Raw genomic sequence first — 26,733 nt, forward strand, 5'->3', positions numbered from 1 at the left:
CACATTAGAAGTTTGACAACACGAGTAAGTACGAGCAGAATATAATAAAATAGGTTAACATTGAGAGGACAAATGAGCAGAAATAGACAAACAGTACAGTTTTGGCACGAATCGTAAATAATAAGGATTCATGCGTAATACTCGCTCTCCGCGCGCTCTCATTCTCTAGCCTCTATAATAACAAGAACGTATGACATAGATGTCAAGTTCCTTTTTATTCCAGTCAGTCTAACTCATCAACATTTAAATGCAACGCTGTCTGATCTATGAGAAGACCATGGCACCACCAGAGACCAAGAACAACAATAACAACAACAACAGCTGTAAAGACAGCAACAGGAGAAAGCTGCTGGTCGGAGTGGATCTGTTCTGCTTGTTTCTAGGTAAGGATCCCGCTGCCTGATCATTTGCCTGTCTGACTGACATCAGTTAGTAGGGTAGTATATGGATACAGGATAGGTGGGCACTAGGGACATCTGGGCACCTCGAAGTAAAATTGGCTATTTTGTCCAAAATGTAAAAAAATAAATAAAGTAAAGTATACATGATGGGAACATGCACAGTACATCATTATCAGACTTCATTTACCCTTCAACATCTTGTTTATGCCCAAAAACGACTGGATATACAGGTTTTGTAGCAATTTGTAACAAATGTAGAAATATTAGACCTTAATTGTCGAATGTTTAAGCATGTTCTAATCATGTGTACTTTACCTTTTTTTTCTTTCTTTTTTTACCATTTTGGACAAAATAGGCATTTTTACATCGAGGTGCCCAGATGTCCCTTATGCCCACCTATCCTGTTAGTAGTATATTAGTATAGTCTACATTTACATATATCTGTCATGATAACAAAACTATATTTTTTATTCAATTAATGAAATATTTGAAGAAGGTCGATCATTTCAAACCAATTATAAATACCTTACAATTTATTTTGACATTGTTTTATTACTACTTAATTATTTGGCATGTAGCCTACTACACTTGGTAAGGACGTTTTTGATTGGTTGAATACTTTATTAACAGTTTGCAAATACTAGGACAGTGAGGGCTTGTTTGTTAAAGGCTTGTTTCCATTGTGGTCCTGTGTATTCAATTCATCAAGTTTCATTTAGCATTATAAAGAAACAAGTGCTGTGCAGTTTTAAAGCTATGCCCATTTTTATTTTATCATTTTATTTTATTCAATCAGCCATATTATGTTTGTATGAATTCTAATGAACTATAACCCTCTCTTGGTGCTACACGTTCAGTGCTTCTGTGCTAAAATAAATTCTGCTGGCAAAGGGGAAATAATTATGCAGTTTCTCTGAGAAGGATATATGTGGGTTTTTTTGGTCCCCACCCGCACCTGTACCCCTCCTTTCAATCACTCCTCGTTATATTTTCCAGAATGTCTGACATTCCACACTAGCCAGGAATCCCATTGAAGTGACATCTGGCATAATATATGTGTGTGGCGTAATTAAAGCAAAGTGGTGTAAATGTCAGACATATGGGGAGTGTGTGTGTGTGTGTGTGTGTGTGTGTGTAAAATAACTCTTCATGGAGTTGCCCAATACCGCCATACTGTTGGTGGGTCGGTGAGTTATTGATTATGAAGTTAGTTTACTGGTCCCGGAGGCCAATCAAAGGCTCCGCTTTGGTCGTCTGTCAGAACTCTACTTCTTCACTGCTTTCTTTTCCTCCTCAGTTTGACCAGATGTTTTAGTCATCTTTGTCAGTCACATTTTATGAGTATTGAACAGCAAAGCCAGGCTCAAGGCTTTACATTTTGAAGCTCTTGTATGTGACTCAATAAGAAAGGCAAGCCCCACTAGTAGTCAGTCAGTCAGTCTGTATGTAATGACCACGGCCAGGGTCAGTGCGATTTTCTTTCAGTAAAGCCTGGTCGGTAAGCTTATTTCAACACAACATAGACGGATATCAACATCACAATAGACATTCCACTTCACATTAGACATCAGACAAAATTCACATATAACATGCATGCACATGATTCTCCAAGTCCAGGTACACCTGTCAGAGTTAGAGTCTTCATTGCTAATTGCAGTTGGGAGGAAATCAGTTATTAATCAGAATCAACTTTATTATCACATTTACAGGTGTAAAAAGGTGGGTGACATTGTGTTCAAGCTCCATCATTTTGTAATTTCCCGAAAGAGAAAGAAAAAGAAGAGAGAAGACTTGAACCTATTTTATATTCTATTCTATTTTGGGGGAATATTTGCCAGAAATAGCAGATCTGCTATTTCTGCTGAAGAGTTTGGTGTAGAAGGAAACAAGAGCAGACCAAGTACAGTTGCAACTCAGGTCCATTTCACTAATTTTAAGGCATGGTTAAAACCAGATGTTTTGGTGGGAAGGGACATATAGCGCCTCCTAAAGGGCATCAGCTGAAGGAGGTGGTGAGCACGGCGAGGGGGTAGGGGTTTGTGCATTTGTAATTCAGAGATTCAACTGGTGGGAGGGGGTGCCAGTGATCTTGGATGATTTATTGAGTATGCACTGCATTGTTTCTGTTTGTGTGTCACTGTGTCCAAAGTGTTATAGATGAGGTGAGTATGTTGTCATTGATTGGCTGTGTATAACTGAAGGAGGAGCCTTTGTTTTATTAATTATGAAGCAACAACCCAGACAATGCCAACATGCTGGCGTCTTCCCACTGCCCCAGACGTTTCTTTTTTCCACGCGGAGGGTACAAAGCCCCCCCACATGTTGTGTATGTATACCTGCCCACAGAAAAAGCTGGTCAACAAACCAGCAGTGTTGGCTAAAGATGTGGTTTCAGGGGCAGTGACCACACGGAGGAAGTGGTGGGTCGCTTACTGGTAATTACGACTCCTCCATTCTCACACAGTGATTGCAGTTCCTGGTAGGCCTACCACTGAGCCTGGGAGACCTCTCTCTCACTTCACATGAAAGCATCTCCCCTTACTCGCTGTGATGTGTCCCGATGGCGTCAGCAGCACCGCCAGTCGGCTGCCTGACGCGGAGAGGATTTGAACCTCCATCCTGGCACTGTAGAGGGTTATTAATCACCGCGTTGAGACTGAGGCTAATGCCGACTGAATGGAGGCCTGTGATTTTGTTTGTTGCTCAAGCCAGAGGTTAAGTGTTCGGGGTCAGTTGGCCATTAAGGATTTGCAGGTGTCTTTAAATGTTTTCGCGTTAATCATCTTATAATGTTTTTTTATGTGCTGTTGCCCTGGTTCATCAGGCTCAACACCAGGTTGGGAGTTAACATTAACCATGGCATCTGTATTTTGGTTGCATGTTGAAAAGATTTCTATATGCTCCCTAAATATATTTGCAATCTATTAGAATAATATCTGAGAGCTTGTAGATCAGGTATTTTCACTATTTGTCGCACAACAAAGTATAAGGGCTTAGTGGGTAATCCGTCACGCTGGCTGGACTGCTTTAACCCTATAGCATTATTAGCCTGAACTCACAGAAAAGAATCCTTCACAGCAGTACGGTAGAAGTACTATATGTGTGTACAGTACAGTGTATAGGAACAGAGTTTTGCAGTAGCCCAGAGACAGACAGGCAGTAGGTTGTGTGTGGGGGCTCATCCGGCCATACACACTGGGGTGCAAGTAAAAACAACTGCATCTGTGTATACACACCACAACTCCCTTAGACATGTATACATTTATATGCCAGGGAAAGCAAGAGAGAGAGAGAGAGCAATCCCAGCAAGTGGAAAATGTGCGTCTGTTTATTTTAATAGTGGCACTTGGTGTTTTGACAAATGCCTTCAAAATATGGTGGGATTTAATTCAATGTGAGAGGGCTACACACTGATTTGAGTATCCACATGCAGCAGTTAAACGGCGAGACCTCCCCAATGCTAGAAGAAATGCAAACAGACGAGCTGAAGAAACTCAACCCGTCGGTGCTAACAATATCTGTTTTCTGCCCGTGTCGGTTTGGATGAGAGTGTCGGCTGATACTCTCGGCGTACTCGCTTCAGTGTGCTGTTGGGATAATTTCTCATCCAAGGCCTGTTAGCGTTCTTCAGCCGACTGTTCAACAAACAGCTTAAGGGACAGAACAGAACGAAAACACCTGATATTGACATTAGCGAGGGCAGAACTCCGACGTGAGCGAGCCGTTTCAGCGAGGAGGGAGTATTTACCATTCTCTGTGTTGTCTTTGGGCTGATGCTGAGCTAATGCATTAGACATACCCCCAGCCTCCAGCCCGCTGTTGTTGTTGGCAGGAGGGCACCATTTATTCCCCCTGCGCTGTCAGAAGCGGGAAGGGAGGAAGAGGAGGAGGAGGAGGAGAAGGAGGAGGCGGGAGAGGGAAAATCCCAAGATGCTCTGCGGAATGCTGACGGTGCACTGATCGGGCGGACTGGAGGGTCGGAAGACGGGGTTAAGTGTGGGAGCACAGAACCCAGCCGAATGCTTGGAAAGACTGGTGCTGGTTTGTTGTTTCTGTCCTTCCCATCAGCTGTCATTGGGACCTGATGATGATGATGATGATGATGATGATGCACGTGGCTTTCTTTTAACCATGTGAACCCCAGCAACACCCATATGCTGTGAGGAACCTGAGACAAAAAAATAGCAGATCTATAAGCTCACAATGTGTTGCAATGCACGCGTTGTTGTGGGCTTGTGGATCGGCTATCTTTGGCTAAGAGAATTGGTGTGGAGGCCAAAAAAGTGGTCCAAGTACAGAGCCAACGCAGGTCCAATGTACTAAGTCTAGATGGTTTAAGAAGTGGTTAAGGGCTTTGGAAAACTGCACTCTAACTCTCTCCCTTTCTTTCTCTTTCTCTCTCTCTCTCTCTCTCTCTCTCTCTCTCTCTCTCTCTCTCTCGCTCTGCCTTCTACTCATGGCCCCTTCTGTTAGTCTTGAGTCTGTGAATGTGCTTAGAAGCGGTCACAAGGGGTCAGGACTCTGGGGTTAACGTGTTTCACATTCAGTGCTGTGGGCCCGCTGCAAGCCCAGTCTTTTTCCACTGGCCTGCATCAGCATTCAAGGCAGCGCAAGTTTGCCAAGCCCAGCGTGTGTGTGTGTGTGTGTGTGTTAGGAACTTCTGCCTGACCTTCACGCCCTCATGGCCGAGGCCAAGCAAAAGTGAACAGATCGGTCGAACAGGATTGTGTGCTCTTAAAAGTATGTTTTCACTTTTCTACAATTCACGCGCGCGCGCGCACACACACACACACACACACTGCCTCGCCAAGGCTCTCATGGTCCACAACATAGGCCGTGGAGCTTATTGTGGGCTAGCTCAGCACCAGATATTTGTTTGAAGAGGGATTGTAAAAACAGTGACAGTAATAATGTGAATCCTGTTGAATGTGAATGGAGAGCCAGCGGTCTGGGGCTCCCATCAAGCAGAAGCCCCCCCCCCCCCCAGTCTGTAACCTGAGCTCAACCCAGCTGGACCATCAAAAGACGTGTGTGTGTGTGTGTGTGTGTGTGTGTGTGTGTGTGTGTGTGTGGGCGTGGGCGTGGGCGTGCGTGCGTGTGTGTGTGTGTGTGTGAGGATTTCAAGCAGCTCAGCAACTGAGGCGTGTGTTGACATTTTGGTTTGGGAAGTCAAACCAGCACCCCGGGCTGACCCCCGACGCCCCACCACTCTTGGGTCTTGGCCCATGAGAGTGCACGCTAATGTTTGTTTTTCTTTGTGTTCGCAGATCTCAGAATTATTCAGACAGCGACTTCAAAGTCTCAGAATCAGTTAAATGTCCCTTTGATGTGATCCAGAGTATGTTTTTTTTTTTCAAACGGAGGCTGAGGCCTCGCTCTCTCTCTCCTGGGTACTGAAAGGTACCCAGGAGAGACACCAAAGGAGGCCTGAGAAATTGCCTCGCAAAGGCGATTTCTCAGGCCTCCTTTGGTGCCTCGGGTGGATTGAAAAATGACCTGCTTTTGACTTGTGTCTTATTATACGAAATGTTTGTTGTTGTGGGCGATAAATAGGGGCTGTGGTGTTTACCCCCTCCGAGTGGCAAAAGACACAGAATTGATTGGACGCGGGCCCCCCTCCCAGGCATCTAAAAGTGGGCCTTTTAAGTGAAGTTGAAAGCCTAGGAAGGAAAGGAGTGGATCGCTGATAGTGGAATGTTTGAATTTTGTTGTTGTCGTGTTGTTTTGTGTCATGGACTCTTTCCAACTCTTTTACTGGTAACTACAGTAAGCCTGTTTGATGTTGGCTTAGGCTATTGTAAGCATGACAGCCTCTCCGTATTCCCAAGTAATGACACCTCTTTCCTTTCTGGCTGTTGTTCTGGTTGATTTTGTTATGTTGGTTATTTTCCTCGGATTTCCTCATTTTCTTAATCTCGGGTGGGGTGTGGGGGTGTTTTGGAAGACTGAGTGTGGAGTGGCGTGTCTGTGTGAATGTTGTTGTGTATGTATGTCTGTCTATTTGCAGTATCTGCCTGTTGATATAGTTGTACATGCACTTGTCCACGGTACTGGTCTTAATCGCTTAAAGGGGTAGTTCACCCCCCCCAAAAAAAATGTTCTATCTATTAGTCACGCCATGGAGACTTGAATTCATGGATATTTCTTGTTTTTGTCGCATTCCTAAGCCAATAATTTGATGACCAGCGGACCAGTAGGCAGCGGTTCCGGTAGGAGACACAAAGCAGACTCTTTGTGTCTCCTACCGGAACCACTGCCGGATATCAAATGATTGGCTTAGAAATGCAAAAAAGTCTCCATGGGTGAGAGAGGGCACCTCCAATGGTGCACTCTGACTCTCTCCACCAATCGACAGAAAAAAGTCATTTTGGGGGTGAACTATCCCTTTTAAAGCTATAAAACATTATTATCTGTACAGTAAAGTATCTTAGTACAGTATAACTAATACTAACTGCGATGGGTAGAGCCATGGTCTCACTGCTCACAACCCATGGCGATGCGTTGTAAAGCTTGTAGATCAGCTATTTATTTTTTTTTACAAATTATGTCCAAAAAAAAAAAGAAAATATATATTTTACATTTCTTTTAAGATTTCCGCCTATAATGACATGGGCAAAATAGGGATGCCAGGTTGAAAGTGGTTAAAGAGCAGTCTGACTGAGGTGTGTGTGTGTGTGTGTGTGTGTGTGTGTGTGTTGTCTTGACTACGCAGTGATGCTCGTGGCCGCATTTCTCCACAAATCGCCCTTGCCTCCCTACCAGCGGGGCTTCTACTGTGGGGACAGCGGCATCGGCCTGCCCTATAAGAACAGCACGGTGTCCACCGTGGTGCTCACAGCCGTGGGCACAGCTGTGCCCGTGGTCTCAGTAAGTCTTGCCGCGGCACCAGGGCAGGGGGCCGACCAGGGGGCCCCACACCTCGGGACACGCAACCCATCCAGTTAATGGCTTCCTCTTTTTTTTTACCAATTAAGACCTGAGTCCGATTCTACAAAGGCCTTCTAAATCAGTTAGTTCTCACACTTGTTAAGATTTTTCAGAAAATGTTCAAAAATAGCAGATGTATAAGCACGAAGTGTCGCGCTGTGAGCTTGTATATCAGCTATTTTTGAATAGCCGACGCAAAACTCTAAAATGACACCGATGCTTTCCCGGTTTTAATGGGTTAATTGCTAATTAATCTATAATATGGTTCACTCCAGGAACCCCCCCGACAGATAATCAGAATTCTGCTTAATTTTTATAATTCTTTATTATTTACAGCCATTTATTCAAAAAGATGAGCAAAAAATGTGCTAAAAAATTATATAGATTTATCTGTGGTAGATAAATAAATATGAATTATTGCTCATATTGAAAGTGTACAGTACACAGAGGCTAGTAGCATATACATTATACAATGTTTTTATGAATAGATAAATGTATTGTTGGATTGAGAACACCTACTCACACACAGAGGGTAACAGTATATATACAGTACATTCACATAGCAGTATACAGTACATGTACTTGCATATTTATTGTACTGTATATTCATATACAATGTCCTGTGGAAGTGAGGGGTAAAGTTGTATCAGTAAAAATGTAAGTATGTTCAGTTTAAAGTTTAAAGGCCGACCACACCAATACTGAACTGAATCGGTATATGTGTCGACAAAGTCCCAGATACAAGCCGCCAACTGGATTGAGTGTTTCCCCAAGTGTTCCCTCGTCGCACCCTAAACTGTGCCTTTTTACCTGTGACCTCATTAAGACTTCCCTGTCATTAACCCGGCACCCCCCCCCCCCCCCACCCCCCCATTCCTTCTTCTGCTTTCTCTCTTCTGTGCCTCACCGCTTCCTTCTTCCGAAAAAAAAAACACCACCAGCCGGCCTGCCTTTCCTCGTCATTGAGACTAGCGCCGTTCAGCCCTACCGCCGTGGTTTTTACTGCGACGACGAGTCCATCAGGTACCCGGCCAAACACGGAGACACCATTAGCGACGGCGTGCTTTGCGCTGCTGGCATTCTTATCACCATCCTCTCTGTAAGTTCACCAAGCCTCACTCACTCACTTCTGCATAACATCACCCTCTCACTCCACCCTCTTGTTCTACCACCATTTTTACTACCACACCATCACCCACTCACACAACAATGTCCTCCAAGGTGGTTCGCTGTCTTTGTGATGCGGCACGGCACACCACAGTGCATACGCCTCGCAACGTTAAAGGTAGGGTAAGTGATATTTTTGGGTTAAAACTAAAAGTTTTTTGTTAAAAGGTTAAAGCACTATATTGTGATAGTAATCATTGCTATAGAGAGTGTTTGTTCAGGTATTGTAGGTGACAAAATGTCAGCCAATCAGGAGAGAGTACCCATGTATCAGCTTAATTTTTTATAGTGTTCCAGTTCCAATGTTGTCTGCTCATTTCTTTGTGTCATCACTTCCAATTTCACTTGTTTAATCTGTATCGTGTCTGAGTTCTCTATCCTGATTGGATACAATTCGTATCCTGACCTGAAAATGCATTTTCTGTTTAATAAGGAGTAGGAGAGACATGGAGACTCCTGTTACTGAACAAACACTCTATAGCAATGGGTACTATCAGAATATAGAGCTATTTAGCACTTATTTTAACCAAAGAAAATCACTTACCCTACCTTTAGTGAGCGTAAACGCACCCTGAGGTCCTTCAGGCAGGACTTCCCGGGTTATTTTCCCGCGCATCGCTAAAGACCAAAGTGCAGGTCTTTACCATCTCAATGCTTTGGAATCTCCTGCCTGAGGGGGTTTATAGGCCCACACAAACGCCATCACCATCTGAATCATCTCCTAAAATCAAACAACAACAAAAAAACTTTCTTTCTCTACTGTTGTGCTTTGAAATGATTTGTTTTATGTTATTTACCTGTTTTATGTTTCGCTGTGGCATTGCATTTTTATTTCATTTGTGTTTTTATGTCTGTTTTTTGTTTCTTCATTTTATTTAACCCATTAAATTAAGACCTGAGGCCGATTCTACAAATGTCTTCAAAAAACAGTTTTCTGAAAAACTTAAAATATATGTGTATTTGGCCATGGACCCCCATCTCAAACTATTTTGTTCCAGGGACCCCCAGAAGCAAAGATTTGAGTTACAGATGTTTGCTTTAAAAATACATTCAAAGATTTGCACACACTTTCACGTTAAAAAAAAATAGCAGATCTACAAGCTCATAGCGCGGCACTCGGTGCCGCGATATGAGCTTGTAGATCTGCTATTTTTATTTAGAAGAAATCTAAAATGACACGGATGCATTCCCGGTCTTAATGGGTTAACCCTATACTGTCCATGTAAAGCCTTATGTTGAGTGAGGACCTCATGTTTATTGTTAACTTTGTGTGCGAGTACATACTAGGATTATCCTGCTCTAATCACTGGATTAGTAACACAACAACACCCCTCCACATCTGCGCTATCAGCCCCCAAAGCGCTCTCGGGGTATTTCCAGATAACGGCCAACATCAACAACATTCCCCACGCTTACTTTGTCAGGGGCTTTCTCCTTTTCAGGGTTTAAGATGGTTCTGCTGATTGAGGTACTTCAGATGGCTGAAGGGCTCAAGTGTTTAGTGGATCAATGTGTTGATCAATTCAATACTGATTCTCTCGACATTTTCACATCAAGGACCCCCAAATTGATATGTACTGTATGTGGCCGCAAACCCCTATTTTAAAAGATTTTGTGCCAGGGTTCCCTATAACATTTGTATTGTTAATACAAATTGTCGAGATTATTCGAAATTCTTCCAAAGTTTTCGAAATGCTTCCAAAATAGCACGTCTACCCCTTGCGCCGCGTCTCGATTGCGACGCGTTGTGAGCTTGTAGATCGGCAAGTATAAAATAGGATTAAAGTGGTTAAACTGATCTTGATGCTATATTAACTCATGTAGCTGGGGTCCCCCTGGAACCCCCTCAAGGACAGTCCAAGGTTCTGTACCCAGAATCTCTACTCCACAACGTCTCGCTTTACCACACTGGGACATTGATAGTTTAGTTCAGTTTAGTTTATTTCGCCTAAATTTCATAGGTAATCCAAAAAACGAATTGAGAAAATGAAATGTAGTTAAGTTAAGGCTTGGGTTTTAATTAATTACATTTAGTTCAGTTCAGGCATGGGTTCAACTAATTTAGTTTAGTTCAAGTTAGGCACTGTCAGGTTAGGTTAGGTTAAGTTTAGTTAAGTTAAGTTTAGGCATGCTTCTTGTCTGGTTAAGGTTAGAATAAGGATTTGGGGGCGTGGCATACCATGCCTACACTTAACTGGGATGTACAGTATAGCACTAACCATTAAGAAACCTGCTCTGTCATCAAGTTATAACAAGTTAAGGATTAGAGCGCTATAGCCATTTAAAAGTCCCCCCATCGGTGCCTCTGTTCTGCATAAGACTGCAGGATTTTCTAGCTGTCGCCAATCTTGACAGATCAGTGGTGCAGTGGGAGCTATCTACTGTACATCAGGCTTAGTCTGTACACGCCTAAGGCCTTAATTACAAAAATTGGCTAAAAGTGAGTATAGGTACCTGCTCAGTGCTACTGTGGTGCATAATACTGTTGGCAGGCTAGGTCCTCTGTAGCAGAGCGGGGAACGTAAATTCCTCGTGCCCAGGGGCACACTGACTGAAATAATTCTAGATTGGTTCCCCTATAGCCAAAGTGGAGTTCCCTCCTCCTGGAGTGCAGACTACTAGGAAGGCTTAGGGCCAATGGGGTTTTTTACTGGTGAGAAGGAGCTCCCCGAACCTGTGTAATTATGGTTGACGCAATGGTTGTTCGGTCAGATACAGTAATTGGTGGGGTGAAATTGCGGCGAGGGCCCAAACAAAAAAGAACCTCAGCAGAACTGTCGTCGTCGTCCCCCCCCCCCCCCGCCTGCTAAACGTGAACGAAAACATAAATAATAATCTCGTCTATCTTTGGCCATTTGGCCGGAAGCTAAATACCGTACATAATCCCCTGACTGGTGTAATGTAATGTATGAAGAAACAACATAGCATCCTAGCCTACTTACTGTTGCCTTGTTTGAACTGAGAGAACGCCAGCATTAAATAATGTAGTACTCAAATGTTTTACTTAAGTAAAAGTATCAATACAGCAATGTAGAAATAAAGTAAAAGTCCAGAATTAAACATTTACTTGAGCAAAAGTACAAAAGTATTGGTTCAAAATGTACTTAAAGTACCAAAAGTAGAAAGTACTCATTATGCAGAATGTCCCATTTCACAAGTTTTCAAACGTATTAAATTTATACAAATCTTTTGAAAACAGCTGATCTACAAGCTCACAATGTGTCGCATCACGACGCATTGTGAGCTTGTAGATCGACTATCTTCAAATGGCCGAAATGTATATAGGGCCGAAGTGGTTAATGAATGTTTAAAATCTACAAAGCAATTAGTAACTAAAGTTTTCAAATAACTGTAAAAGTACAATACTTGCCTCTGAGATGTAGTGGAGTAGAAGTAAAAGTACTGAAATACTCCAAAGTAAAGTAAAAAATGGTTCTGAAGTACAGTACTTGAGTAAATGTACTTAAGTTCCTTTACACCACTGGCATCAAGTAATGTAGTGCTTCATACATCCGTCTGACTAAAGTCTGATTCATACTTTGTGCTGGCGCCACGCGCCGAAAATAGCCATTCTTCATGCTCACAGTGCGTCGCACTATTTTCGGTGCGAGACACCGGCTCGCCATGAATTATAAATCAAGCTTAAGGCACAAAAGTGTCACAAGGGGGTGTTCATAATAATTGGCTATTATGCAGATTTTTCTTATTTTAGAAGTAAGGAAACACCCTCTCATACAGCGTCTGGGTTCACACGTTATCATTTTGGGGAAAATGAGAGAGTTTTATGAGGCGAGCCACGAGGCCGTGAATCTCTCCGAGGTTACAGTGTAACAACTGCATGTCCTACACAACGCACTTTCGCTCATTCACATAGTTAATCTCTTCTCACACAAAGAGATCCAGATGTGTTTCTCCTCTCTCTCTCTCTCTCTCTCTCTCTCTCTCTCACACACACACTTTCACTCCGTCTCCCCATGAAAGCAGCTGGGCCGGCTCTCAAGGCCTGGATGGTGGAAAAACAACACATTCTATCAGCTTGTTAAATCTCCCCTCCAGGACTTTCCCTGGTGAAAGAAAGGAGAACAAAAATGACAAAAACGTGTTTCTCAGAGTGAAACCTATGACTGTGTCCTTCTCGCAAGAATGCCCGACGATACGGAGATACTAACATGAAAACACCCAGACTCCCCCTCGTGAAATCAGAGACTTTCCAGAGAATGAAAGAGAGAGAGAGAGAGAGAGAGAGATTTATATTTGGTTGCGTGCCTGTGTCGCGCATGGAAAATAGCAGATCTACAAGCCCAGATCTGCTGGGCCTGTAGATCCGCTGTGGGCTTGTAGGTCTGCTATGTTCCGTGCGCGACACCCGTGTGCGACTAAGTGTAAATCAGGCTTTAGTGCCGTGAAAAACAAACGTGCCCCCGATGTGCGCCCAGTGGAGTCTGGCCACCGAAATCAGACATGTCGCCTAGCTCAGCGTTTCTGCTGATTAGAACCAGAAGTGCCTCCCTCCTCCTCCTCCTCCTCCTCCTCCTCCTCCTCCTCTGTGCCCCCCGTCCCCATCTCCCCACTTTCCCCTCTACCTCCTCTCCTTTCTGTTTTTCTCCTCCTCTTCTCGTTTAATTTCCAGGCATCCTTCCTCTCGCCCCCCCCTGGGTTATTACAGTTAAAACGTTTTAGTTAAATGGTATGAAAAAATAACAAGGCAAAACTAAAAGATAACAAAACTTTGTCATTAGTGAAAATAGCCAATGAGGTATTTTAAACATGTTTCCAAACTTTTGGAATCTCTACCCTCACTACCTCACATAAATAAAAAAAAATGTAAAAAAACAATAACACTAATTAAAACTAAGCCTGACGAAATAAAAGAAAAATGAAAAATTCTATACTATAATAACATTATTGTCTCCCGCTCTCCCCACCACTCCACCCCCTCTTTGTTTCTCCTCTCCCTCCCACTCCCACAATCTCACGTGCGTCCCCCTCCTCCTCCTCCTCCTCCTCCTCTGCCCCACTCGCTCAGTCGCTCCCATTTGTTAGTGGCTTGGAGGCTACTTATGGGGAGGGGGTCCGGGGGAAGTGGGGGGGGGGGGGGGGCATTCTGAGCTTGAACAGCTGTAGTGAGTTACTGCTGTCCACAACATTCACCAAAAGTGCACCATTCCCATCCATGGTTTTGGCTTTTCAGACAGCAGTTTTATTTGCACAATTACTGAAAACCTCTGCACATTTTTCCGCGTTCACACCTCCCCACCCCCACCCCCCCGTGTTCGCACAGTGTCAGTGCTGGTTTCTCTATCCTCAAAGCAGGCTGAAAACAAAAGTTACATTAGCATGTGTTAAGACCGCGCTGTATTACCTAAAATGTACTTACCTAAAATGTTCTTACTTCAAGACCTACTTGTTTCTGTTACCACCAGCGTGGTGCGTCCTCCTAATAAACTTGAATATATATATATATATATATTTTTTTTTAATGCGAACAAAATATTTTGAGATGGGGGTCCGCGCATCTAGCATCATCAAAAAGCGGAGGGTCGCACTCAGAAATCAATCGATATTCTTTTCTTTCATCGCTCCATATGCCTCAATGACAGACGTTTAGGCTATCCATCCGTCATCAGTGTGTCACACACTGATGACGGCCGGATAGACGAAACGAAAAGACATGAAATCAACATAAACTTTCACCATTACCACTGTGCAGTAAATGTATTTATTATGTCAATTATGTGCACCTGCATGACGGCCGCCCAGTAGAGCCGATTAACCAATCCGGGAACGCATCTCTGTCATTTTAGATGTCTTTGGCTATTCAAAAATAGCAGATATTCAAGCTCATAGATCTGCTATTTTTGAAAAAGTGTGCGAAATGTGTGCAAATCTTTGAATATATACTTTTTAAAGCGAACATTTGTCAAATATTTTGTTCCAGGGACCTCCAGATTACAAATGTTCTCTTAAAATATATGTATATATATTCAGAGATTTGCACAAATGTTCATGATTTTTCAAAAGAAAGAAAACTACACAGATGTGTCACTTTAGATTTCTTTTGCTATTCAAAAATAGCAGATCTACAAGCTCATAGCGCGGCACCGAGTGCCGCGCTATGAGCTTGTAGATCTGCTATTTTTGAAAAATCTTGAAAACATTTTTTTTTTTTTTTTCAAAAAACTGTTAGGATTTAGAAAACATTTTTAAGAATCGCCTCAGGTTTTAATGGGTTAATAATGGGTTAAACCACACCATGGACGTTTTACTACAACACAGAATACTTGTGTCCCATGTCAGATTGTGATCGGTGAGAGCTACAGGATCCACTACCTGAGCGAGGGCTCCAAGGCCTTCGTGGGGAACCCCTACGTCGCCGCCCTCTACAAGCAGGTGGGCGTGTTCGTCTTCGGCTGTGCCATCAGCCAGTCCTTCACCGACATCGCCAAGGTGTCGGTGGGCCGCATGCGGCCACACTTCCTGGACGTGTGCCGGCCGGACTTCTCCGCCATCAACTGCTCCCTGGGGTACATCACGGACTACCAGTGTCAGGGGCAGGAGAGCAAAGTGCAAGAGGCCAGGTATATGTGCATTGAGTTTGATAGTTCACACAACGATGGAAGATGGACTCGCGTGTTTTGCTTAAGTAAAAAGTATGAATACTGCAATGTTAGATAAATGCTCTTGTTAGTAGAAGTCCTGTATTCAAAATGTACTTCAGTAGAAGTACAAGAGTATCGGTGTCAAAATATACGAAAGTTTAAATGCTCCTTGTGCAGAATGTCCCATTTCACAAGTTCAAAATGTATTAAAGATCTTTTGAAAATAGCAGATTTACAAGCTCACAATGCGTCGCATCGCGTCGCGATGCGACGCATTGTCAGTGTGTTTTGTAATAATAATCGAAATCTACAAAGTAACTACTAACTAAGTTTTCATATAATTGTAGTGGAGTAAAAGTACAATATTTCTTATTTAAAAATGTATAAAAAATCTTATTTTCTATCAATGATACACCCCACGAAGCCTCGAATTCATGGTGATTTTTTAGTTTTTGTCACATTCCTAAGCCAATAATTTGATGACCGAGTCATCGGTCAATAGGAGATTCAATGGAGACTCAATTAAGTCTCCTACCGGAGACTCTACCGGTCATCAAAATAGGAATGTGACAAAAAAAAATAAATCCAGGCTTCATGGGATGTGTAATTGATAGAAAAGAAGTCATTTTTTGGTCTTTAAGTCGTATAAATGAAGACCCTGACCGATGCCAGATCTTTGGGTCAGATGCCGATCCTGCTCCGAAGAGTCTTTTTTGATAGATAACATTGAAAAGATAAATATGAAATACAAAATATATGAAATTCGGCATAGCATATAAAAAGAACATTAAAATGTTATTACATCATTAACAAGCAAACAAAGTTCACTACAGGAGTACAGGACAAATGATGAACGTGTTTGTTTTGTTTATTATACTTCAGGACACATCGTCAAATATTGGCCGATATTTCGGCCTGACCGATTTGCATACTGTATATTATTTTCCATCATGCCTGTTAGTGATGTGACAGGATGCTGATAGGCTCTGTTCTGTGTCTCCTCAGGAAGTCTTTCTTCTCTGGACATGCATCCTTCTCCATGTACACCATGCTCTACCTGGTGGTGAGTTACTGTTTCTTATCCAAAACCTTTTAACATGAACATACACACAGTACAGACTTACTACCCACAGACAGACTTACACTGGTCATCCCTGTTATTCTACAAGCTCACAATGCGTTGCGATGCGACATGTTGTGAGCTTGTAGGTCGACACTGTCATCAAGTAGAAATGGGGCATTCATTTATGAAAATAAAAACAAAACAAACGATAAAATTGTGCTTGAATCCAAACAAGTCCAGAATGTACAGAATGTAAACAACAAATGCACATGAACTTATTCACAGTCAACATTGGTCATACACTTCAGTCTGCCATATTACCAACACCGGAGAAAAAGTATGGGTACAGGAAGCACCTTCTCCTCCAAATAGATCGACTGCCTACAATGGAGGAGATTGAGCAATATTTTGCAAGCTGCTTTGCCTTACACTTGGACAACCCCATAATCCTCAAGCCCCTGACCACCAGCCAGCCTGTGGACATGGCCCAAGCTGCCAAATATAAAAACAATGAGCTGACACTTACAGCCTAGAGATGTATAATGGCTTGTACTAATGGTTGGTATTTTACTTGTTTAGTAAGGAAAGCTTCCTCTAAACTTGAATCAAAAGCGCAGCCAACTTCCACTAGGAAAACCTCTCTGCTGTGCTCGTCAATCACAATGTGTCACACACACACACACGCACACGCACACGCACACACACACACACACACACACACACACACACACACACGCGTTTGTATTACTATACTTGTGAGGACATCAACGCTTTAGGAAAGCGATTTTATGAATGTCATTTAGAAATACATATATTTTGGCAGTTTTAACCGTAAGCCTAAAGCCGAAAAACAGCAGATCTACAAGCCCACAACGCGTCGCGCTGCGACGCGTTGTGAGCTTATAGATCGGCTGTTTTCCGGTGCATGCCACTGGCGTGCAACTAAGTATAAATCATGTTGAACTCTAATTCCAATCCCTAAACCTAGCCTCTACATGTCTAATGTTTGTTGTTTGATGTTTTTCTGTAAACGTATCTCTCTCTTGTTTTTTTTAACTATAAAACAGCCATTTGTCTTGTGAGGACCAGAAAAACGGTCCTCACAATGTAGATTTCTTGAAATTCTCCTATACTTGGTCCTCGCAAGTATAGTAATACAAACACACACACACACACACCTCTCTCTATGCCCTTACTGATCACACCTTTCTGTTTTTCCCGTCCGCAGTTTTACCTGCAGTCTCGCTTCACGTGGCACGGCGCCCGTCTGCTGCGTCCCCTCACCCAGTTCACCCTCATCATGATGTCCTTCTACACCGGCCTGTCCCGCGTGTCCGACCACAAGCATCACCCCACCGACGTCCTGGCCGGCTTCGTACAGGGAGCCCTGGTGGCCTACTGCATAGTGAGTAGTGTTTGATCGTGTTCTTCTTCTGCTCACTTTTCATACCGCTGTTGTCGGGCAGAAACCGAGTTTCAAATGTTTTTTTTTTTTCTTCGTAAATCAAAGCCCTACTTCATAACACAAGAGCGTCGCACTAAAGTAATGAAAATTGACGATCTACTACAGATCGGCCATTTTCACAGTTTTAAATTGTTTTTAACCCATTAAGACCTGGAACTGTGTCATTTTTAGATTTGAGCTAAAAAGCATTATTTTACACTTTGTGCTATTCAAAAATAGCAGATATACAAGCTCATTGCGCGGCACAGAGTGCCGCGCTACGAGCTTGTAAATCTGCTATTTTTGAAAAATCGTGAAAATGTGTGCAAATCTTTGAATATATATATTTTTAAAGTGAACATTTTGAACTCAAATCTTTGCTTCTGGGGGTCCCTGGAACAAAATATTTTGATGGGGCTCCGCGGCCAAATACATATAATGTTGGGGGTCCTTGACATGAAAAAGATTGAGCACCACTGATATAGAAACGTAGGTTTTTCAGAAAACTGTTGAGATTTAGGAGACATGTAGAATCGGCTTCAGGTCTCAATGGGTTAAAATCACAATGGAACGGTTTTGGACATACAAGGTTTCCATCCGACAGCGGCAATATATAGCATCAGCTCGCCTTGCCTTTACTCGTACTTTCTACCCAACTCGTCTCTACCCAATATTGCTTCCAAAGTTGGTCCGAGAGCCAGTTTCCATTGGTTCTCGGACCCCCTGTGCAGTATAAATACAGCCCATCAAAGCGGTTTCTGGTAATAATGTTAAGGCAGGAAATAGGCCATGCAGTCGCTCAACACTGATTCATTCATTTCATTTTTACAACATCTAGTTTAACTGTGTCTTAATAGTTGATGACAGGCACAACACAAAGAATCTTGGACGTAAATAAATGCAAGAACATTGTTTTATTTATTGCTACACACAGCGACATTTATATTTACCAGAATAGCAAAACGATTCACCCCTACCAACTGCTCTGTGCCGCATTTACAAGTGGAATGATTATGTCAGAAAGGAAAGAGGGCAGCAGGAAGCCAATGTTAATAAAGGGTACATTTGGTTCATTTGTACACTCTCAGAGCAAACTTAGACAAACAACACCATGCAATCTAATCGAACCGGTTTCTGACAGCAACAATTATGCTACACCTACAGTACATCCTCGCAGATACAAAAAGACAAATATAACACAATAACAGGCGACCAAAGCAACCGTGACTTGCAAGCTGAAATCTGCATCCGTCGGTTGTTGCGTCCTCTGTCTGTGCATTGCTAGTGAGGATTCTCGGACCAATCAGTAGTCAACGGTGTTACACGTCACCATATCTAATGGCTAATTTGGTACATAATGGAAAGGCAAGAAATTTGGGTAGACACGTGGTGTGCCAAGTCAGGAATTTACAATGGAAAGGGGGCATTTGTTACTACAAGCCTGCTTTGTCAGTTTTATTACGGATCAGATTGTTTTATTTTATTATGTATTTATAAGCCTGTTGATTTCAGTGTTCTCAAACTCTTTCATGTCAAGGACCCCCAAAATGATATGTATTTGGCCGTGGACCCCCATCTCAAAATATGTTGTTCCAGGGACCCCCAGAAGCAAAGATTTGCACAAAATGTTCAACATTTTTCAAAAAATAGCAGATCTATTGAAAAACTAAAGTAACTAAAGTAATTTGATTGTAGCTGTAAGTATAAAATAATGGTTATAGCTAAAATCTGCAATCAGATGTCAGTGTCCTTCAGTTATCATTCAGTTCCATGGGTTATATTCTAGGTGACACAGTTTTCAACGAGACAGATTCCATGCTTCCGTATTCTTTGTCAAAGTGCTTGTGATAGTGGATCAGTTGCATTGGTAATTGAACACGGATCTCCTAATGTGTCTCTTCTCAGGTGTTCTTTGTGTCAGACCTCTTCAAACCCAAAGGCAGACGCTCTGCGATGTCGCCCGCGCCAGTGAAGAAGGAGCTCGTTCCTCCGGCGGACATCCGGGAACGGAGCAACCACCTCATCATGGCGTAAAGGACGGACTCCAGATTAGCACATTATATCCTGACCTGTGCCACTTAAAATCACTGCTACTACTACTACTACTACTACTACTACTACATCCACTGGCCAAGACTGGATGGATGGAAGCCTGAAAGGGTCTGTACAACGCAGACAAAATAACGAAGTTTGGACATCTCAACGCAGACAGAAGAGCAGGAGGAGAGGGAGGGGAGGTAGAACTGAGCAAATCTGAACAAACGGGGGTTTTTCGACATTATCGACGACCAAATCCCCATCTCAATCTCGGGCAGACGCTTTGAATGTGGGACTGCGATTACAACCGGCTCCTCTCTCAAGTTTAAACTCCCCGAGACTTTATATCCTTCTAACTCTTGATTGTTACAGAACAGATGTGGGCTTGCAAGATTCTCCTAGAGGCCTCCTCTAGCCCTAACAGCCCACGGTCATTCCATGGACGAAAGCCTGAACTGAAAGGAGACGGTGAAAAAAAGACAGCTGCGGCGCAGAGCAGTGCACGTGGCCTTCACGCTTCCTCCGCTCAGCTGCAGCCAACATGGGACCCGTGCTAAGAATAACATGCACGTTACACTCGCAAACCAAAAGACAACAACAAATTCCTTAATGACAGGAAGGATGTGTTTGTTTTGTTTAATTTTATTATTGATTATTAAGTATATGAACAACGGCAAAAAAAAGAATAACCTTTATATGTATTGAGTTATAGCACTATTTTATCCAAACCCAGTATTGATTGATTGATTGATTGATTGTCACCACTTGAATGAACTGAAGTGAAGCTTTTGCAAAGCTTTGTAAAGCAATGTTCTTGTATTATTCGCATATTTGTGTCCACACAGTGTAGTTTTTGTATAGGAAATGTACATAGGAATTACAGTAGGTGGAAAATACAGCAACAGAAAGTGGGCCTCTTTCTGCTGGCTGGGACGAGCCCCCACTGAGCCTTTGAATGAAATGACTGTCTGTTATACTGTATGTGCCAGACGAGCGCTCACGAGTGTTAGGTCAGGGTGAATGCGGCGCGTGCGTGTGTGTGTGGGCACACGTGTGTGTGCATACATGCTTGTTTGTCCGTGTGTGCGTACGAGTGTGTGAATGTGTGTGTGTGTGTGTGTTTGTGTGTGGGTGTAAAGGCTTGTCTGTCATTGAGCCAGTGTCTAAATGTCATGTCTATATTTGAGTGTTTATAGCCTACGCGCGCCTCTCTTCAGATATGCTTTAGGCTGAGTGCAGGGAACCGGCACCTGCTTCAGCGGACTCACATTCAAGTCAAGACACGAGAAAAAGAAAAACTGTGGAAAATACACTACAGCACCAGTATAGCTTGCTGTTATGTATTCATGGTTCACATCTCCGTGGGAACCCTGTGACAAGACATCCCGAATTACCATTATACACAACAATTTACCAGGGCTGGGATTTTCAAAGGCAGAGGTCGTCAACCTTTTTGAATAAAATTGCAACTCAATGTTTTGGCACATTAAATGATGGAAAACCATGTATGCTAATACAACAAAAAAAAAAACATTGGTTGCGTTACCATGAATGATTTTTTTTAATGAATATAAACTCATATTGAATCGCAGGTAATCATATGTTAATGTGAGGTCATGTAAGAGTTTGCATGATATTGACATTTCAGCTAAATGTCAATAGACCTGCATCGAGTATGAAGATGATATCTCGTCTCTGCCTGGAGACGCTTGTGGGAAATCTCACCCTGTGCGATATTCAGCAATGTTTTCCATAATGTATGTATCGGAGAGTTATGTAGGCTATAATACCATGTATAATACTGTGTCACGTATATATCTACCTTATGAAGAAATATCCACTATGACTTTAAAGTGTTGACACCTGTGTAAATGTCAAGAGTGCTGCTTGGAGAGGCATTGGTCGACAAATGTCACGTTGCAATGTGACAACTTGTGAATGAATACTAAAGGTTTTATGAAAGAAATTCTCAAGGCACCAGCGTTTGTAAAAAAAAAAAAAAAAAAAAAAACTAAGCCTCAATATTTTTGTATTGTCTCGTTTTAAATTTTTGTATGACACAAATGCAAAACATATGTATCTAAGATGAAGTGTCTTTAATAAAAACACAAGACCAAAAATAGCAGAGCGTGGTGGGTTTTCTTTTTAACTCTTTGTGTGTTCTCTTATATGCTGACGGCCACATTATGACAACTTAAGGGTTCCAGACTTCTCTACTAATAACGCAGCATGCTCTGCGTGCGATGGAGAGATCTGGGCGTGGGGTGGGGCCATGCTAGAGTTCCGTGCTCAGCTTCCTGTGGGGAAATAGTGCACATTCCAGGTTTCAACCCCTGTCCCCACTGGCCCACTAGAATAATATAGGCTAGGCTCACTCAATGCCAGAGTGGCAAGTTACATTCACATACAGTATAAGAGAATAGTTGAAACGGACAGACCACCAGTGTTGTCCAGTATGCTAATACAAGTTATACAACTGTTTATCACTGCAGTGGCTTATCAGTATATGAATTATCCAAGCAACTCCTTGTCATTCTTGGATATCAAGCTGCATTATCTTATTTTTTTAATTATTATTTTTACCAGGTAAAAGAGTCCCATGCTGTGACAGTCATTGTCATGAATTTGTCTTGAATCTAGCTTATAATAGCCACTCAAACTAGCATCCCTATTTTTGGGCATGTCATTATGCTATCAAAACGTTTTCTGTTTTTGTTTTTAGAGCGAAAATAGCTATAAATTGGTTAGTTATGCTTAAAGGGATAGTTCACCCCCAAAAGGACATTTTTTTCTATCGATTAGTCAGCCCATGGAGACTTGAATGACGTTTTTGTCGCATTCCTAAGCCAATCATTTGACAGCGGTTCCGGTAGGAGACACAAAGACTCTCCTTTGTGTCTCCTACCGGAACTGCTGCCTACCGGTCCGCTGGTCATCAAATTATTGGCTTAGGAATCCGACAAAAACAAAACAATATCCATGAATTCAAGTGTCCATGGGGTGACTAATCTATCTATAGAAAAAAAAAATTGGGTGGACCATCCCTTTTAAGTGGTTAAATGTTATTCAGGAGAATTAAAGTAGGCTATTATTGTAACCATTAGCTTACAAGACAAGTCCTTGTAAAATGCATCAGCTGAAAAGAAGGAAAATGTGTATCTCTCCAAACAGAATGTCTTGGGCACAGGGCCAGAGCACAACACAACAGTAAGCAAACACAGAAGTGGGACATTTGCACTTGTTCAGTCAGTCATGAACCTCATTGTGGATCAGGCTCTGTGCCAGCAAGGAGATTAGAGTTGATCAGTTCAACAAGCAAGAGAACGTGTGACCCTTAAGCCACGATGGTGATACAGCACATAGAATACAGTATTGTCCTCACGTGATGGTGGATGATGACTGTTTCCTGATGTTTACATTGTTGCAATGCAGTGGTTCTCAAAGGGGGGTCCAGGCAGTGGTGGAAAACGTATTCACATTGTTTTACTTAAGTTAAAAGTATCAATACTGCAATGTAGAAAATTACTCTGTTACAAGTGAAAGTCCGGAATTCAAAAATGACTTGAGTAAAAGTACAAAAGTATTGTTGGTATCAAAATGGACTTAAAGTACCAAAAGTAGAAAGTACTCATTATGCAGAATGTCCCATTTCACGAGTTTTCAAATGTAAAACAATGTATAAAAGTATATTGAAAATAGTCGATCCACAATTATGTTGTATGCTGTTATGTTGTTTAGAATGGCTTTATTTTGAAAGAAAACTACCTTTAGATTGAAAGGCCCTCTTGATGAGAAGAGGTGATTGTGACATTATTAAAGGCAGGTGTGTGAGTTTAGGTGATTGAAACCTAATAGAAAACAGCTATGTGGGCTTACAAAGAACATTGTGTTAGCAGCATGCAAAGAAAGTGCATCCGCTTCATCTCTGTGTCCAATGTGATGCTTTTTCCTTCTACCTTCTACTTACCTTCACCAGGAGGCAGTGCTGTAAGTTGCAATTCATATGGAAGTAATAATTTCATGTTGTAGTGACAATTTCATGTATGCATAAATAAGTTAATAAGTTAATGTTAAAAACAGCAGTTAATGGTTATTTTGTATTAAAAAACGGTTGTATTTACACTACTGTAAAGAGGACAGGACAGCATTGCCATTTCATGTTGTATGTTATGTTTGTTTTAATTCTTTACTCCATGAACTGAAGAATCTTCAGTAAAACAACAGATTCTGTCATTCTTTCTATGGGAAGTGGAGTTTAGCTCACTGTTGAGCTGAAGTTCAGCACACACTTTGGCAGGACAGCGATCTTCACGTTATCAGCTCATAGATTGGGCTCCAAATCAGGTGAACAAAACATCTCCCCAACTAGTTGGGTCTATTTGGGTCTTATCAGCCTTCACTCTTTCGGTGATTCAATGTTAAGGCATGTGCTGTCACATGACCTGTCGAAGTCCCGGAAAAGACACGCTGTGATTGGCCGAAAAAGACGTGCTGTAGATTGTTGTAGTCACTTTGATTGGCAGTTGGGACGAACACTCGCCCCAAAATATGATTTACGATTCTGTGCCTATCGGGACATAACTCCATAAAACCATAAACAAACCCGATATAACCAATAGGCATATGCCTATTGGTTATATCGGGTTTGTTTATGGTTACGTCTGAGTCATAGTGATATGCCTATATATGGGCGTATCGGGTTTGTTTATGGTTATGTCTGAGTCAGAGTGACATGCCTATATATATATATATATATATATATATATATATATATATATATATATAGGGGCGTATCGGATTTGTTTATGGTTATGTCTGAGTCAGAGTGACGTGGCCGTGGTCCGCCGGCAGGCCGGCCCTCCCAGTAGCCATTTTTAGCGGCGCTAGCCGCTCTATACCTTTAGGTATAGAGCGGATATTAGCCGCTCTATACCTTTAGGTATAGAGCGGATATTAGCCGCTCTATACCTTTAGGTATAGAGCGGATATTAGCCCTCTATGCCTGGCTTTTGCGTCAACGTTCTGATTGGTCAGGTGCGCCAACGTTCTGATTGGTCAGGTGCGTCAACGTTCTGATTGGTCAGGTGCGCCAAAGTTGTGATTGGTCACTATTCATGACATCACTATGATGTCATGAATATAGAATTCGATGTCTATAAACGATGACAATGACTTCATCTTATTATTCATTTGGCTAAAGTCTCCGTCTAGGTAAGTTATTTAAAGTTAATATGACGAATAGAAAGAGAAAGATACAAGAACAGATGAAGGGTGAATGTATAGAAAGTCTGAGTTCGGGACCCAGTCATCCGTTATGACAGAATGGTTTGATAGAGACGATCGAGAATCCAAGAGTCCGTTAAGGTTCTGATTGGTCAGGCCCGTCAAGGTTCTGATTGGTCAGGCCCGTCAAGGTTGTGATTTGTCAGGCAAGGGGACTATTCATGACATCACTATGATGTCAAGGTTTATTTTTTATTTCCTCATGTTTTTTTTTGTATATATTTTTATTTGGCTAAAGTCTCCTTCTAGGTAAGTTATTTAAAGTTAGATCCTCAATTTAACTTTATCTGTCGTCGACGCTCTGATTGGTCAGACCCGTCAACAAAGTGATTGGTCAAGCTTCACATGACACATGGCTATAAACACATTATAAACACATATCGATGACATAATGTATTCAAAGGCGCCGCTACCTTCACACAGGGTGTGATTTTTATCGGTGCCAACCGCTCTATATCTGACTTTGTCTGTGTGTCCGTGTGTCTGTCCGGGTGTGTGTCTGTCCGGGTGTGTGTCTGTCCCATAAACAAATATTGATGACAACATCAATACGGGGCTCATCAAAGGCACCGCTTCCTTCACACAGGGTGTGATTTTTAGGATGTAGCCTACTTTTGAATAACTAGAGTTTCGGGGGGCTACGCCCCCCTCAACCCCAGCCGCGCACGGGGCCCAGCGTGGCCGTGTGTATATTGGGGGACCCAAATCGCCGGAGTGAAACTGTGGAAAAGTTTTTTTGAAAAAGGAAAAAATTTGAAGAAATAATATTTGTTATGTTTCAGGGGGTCCACAGGGGGTCCGCGGACCCCCTGATGGTCCGCGGACCCCCTGTGGAGTGTTGGGACGCGCGGGGACACCCCTGGAACATTGCGGACCATTTCGGTGTTTTTTTTTTTTTCATGAAGGTGGTTGCTTGTTTCTGGCGCAGGCTGTGCAAACCTGGCAACCCAGCGCATGCTGCGGCACGTTTAAGTGGCGTAGCGTCATGAGGGTCAGTGGGGCCGTGGCTGGGTCAGTGAAGACCCTGTAGTGCGGATGATATGTGGCATAGAGGGGCAGATTGTAAATCCACAGAGGAAACATCCGTGGGCTACCATTGGTTCAGCGATGTGTGCGGTCGCCCTGCGGGCCCTCCTCCTCCACCAATGTGCAGTATTGAGAGCCCTGACGTCACAACAATTGGAGCGATGGGCACTGCACTGTGGTTGGTTAGGGTACACCTAGGGCCCAGGTAGAACCCAGTTAAAGCCTGCATGGGCAAACCCAGTTAGGACCCGCCTTGGTCCCACAGAAACATGGCTAGTTGGGGCCCACCTAAGGGCCAGGTAGAAGCTACTTATAGCCTGCATGGGCATCGCAGTTGGGACTGAAGTGGATGCCGCTGACATTGCTGACATGGGGTCCATATGGTTGAGCCCACCTTGAAACCATATGGGAACTACGCTGGCATGCTGGCTGTAATGCAAACGCTGCATCATACCTGCAGTGTGTAGTTTGATGTTGTGTGTGTAGCAGATATACCTGCAGTGTGTAGATCAATGTCCATAGGAAAGTCAATGCCCAGCAGTGTTTTTTTTCCCCAGCAGAGTTTGTAGTGTGTCTGTGTCTCTCTGGAAGAGGTTGCACATGAACTCTGCAGCCGCACTGAGGCGCTCCAACACAAACACTCTGACATTAAGCTGCTTCACACAACAAACATCAGCACCACGCTGCTGTTTGTCCAAAAGACACAATATCTCCTCTCCCACCGACGTCATGTGTTCATTTATCGACAGCCGTACAGACTCCTTTTGACACATTTTACGTCGTTTA

General features: G+C 42.7%; 1 protein-coding gene across 2 annotated transcripts; it reads left to right on the plus strand.

The window, feature by feature from the left end:
* On the plus strand, window positions 1-21,760 carry LOC311045709 (phospholipid phosphatase 3-like). 2 transcript variants are annotated; one of them, XM_084057670.1, is made up of 6 exons: window positions 1-383; window positions 7,114-7,268; window positions 14,793-15,073; window positions 16,100-16,157; window positions 17,386-17,562; window positions 19,507-21,760. In XM_084057670.1, the coding sequence occupies exons 1-6, from the start codon at window positions 248-250 to the stop codon at window positions 19,633-19,635; spliced, it is 936 nt and encodes a 311-aa protein (XP_083913796.1). In that variant the 5' UTR covers window positions 1-247; the 3' UTR covers window positions 19,636-21,760. The 2 variants fall into 2 exon arrangements, with proteins under 2 accessions (XP_083913796.1, XP_083913795.1); XM_084057669.1 differs by lacking the exon at window positions 7,114-7,268 and adding an exon at window positions 8,270-8,427.
* Window positions 21,761-26,733: the final 4,973 nt, after the last annotated feature.

The sequence above is a fragment of the Gymnoscopelus microlampas genome (genome assembly GCF_963454915.1).
Source record: "Gymnoscopelus microlampas genome assembly, chromosome: 5".
Taxonomy (NCBI): Eukaryota; Metazoa; Chordata; class Actinopteri; order Myctophiformes; family Myctophidae; genus Gymnoscopelus; species Gymnoscopelus microlampas.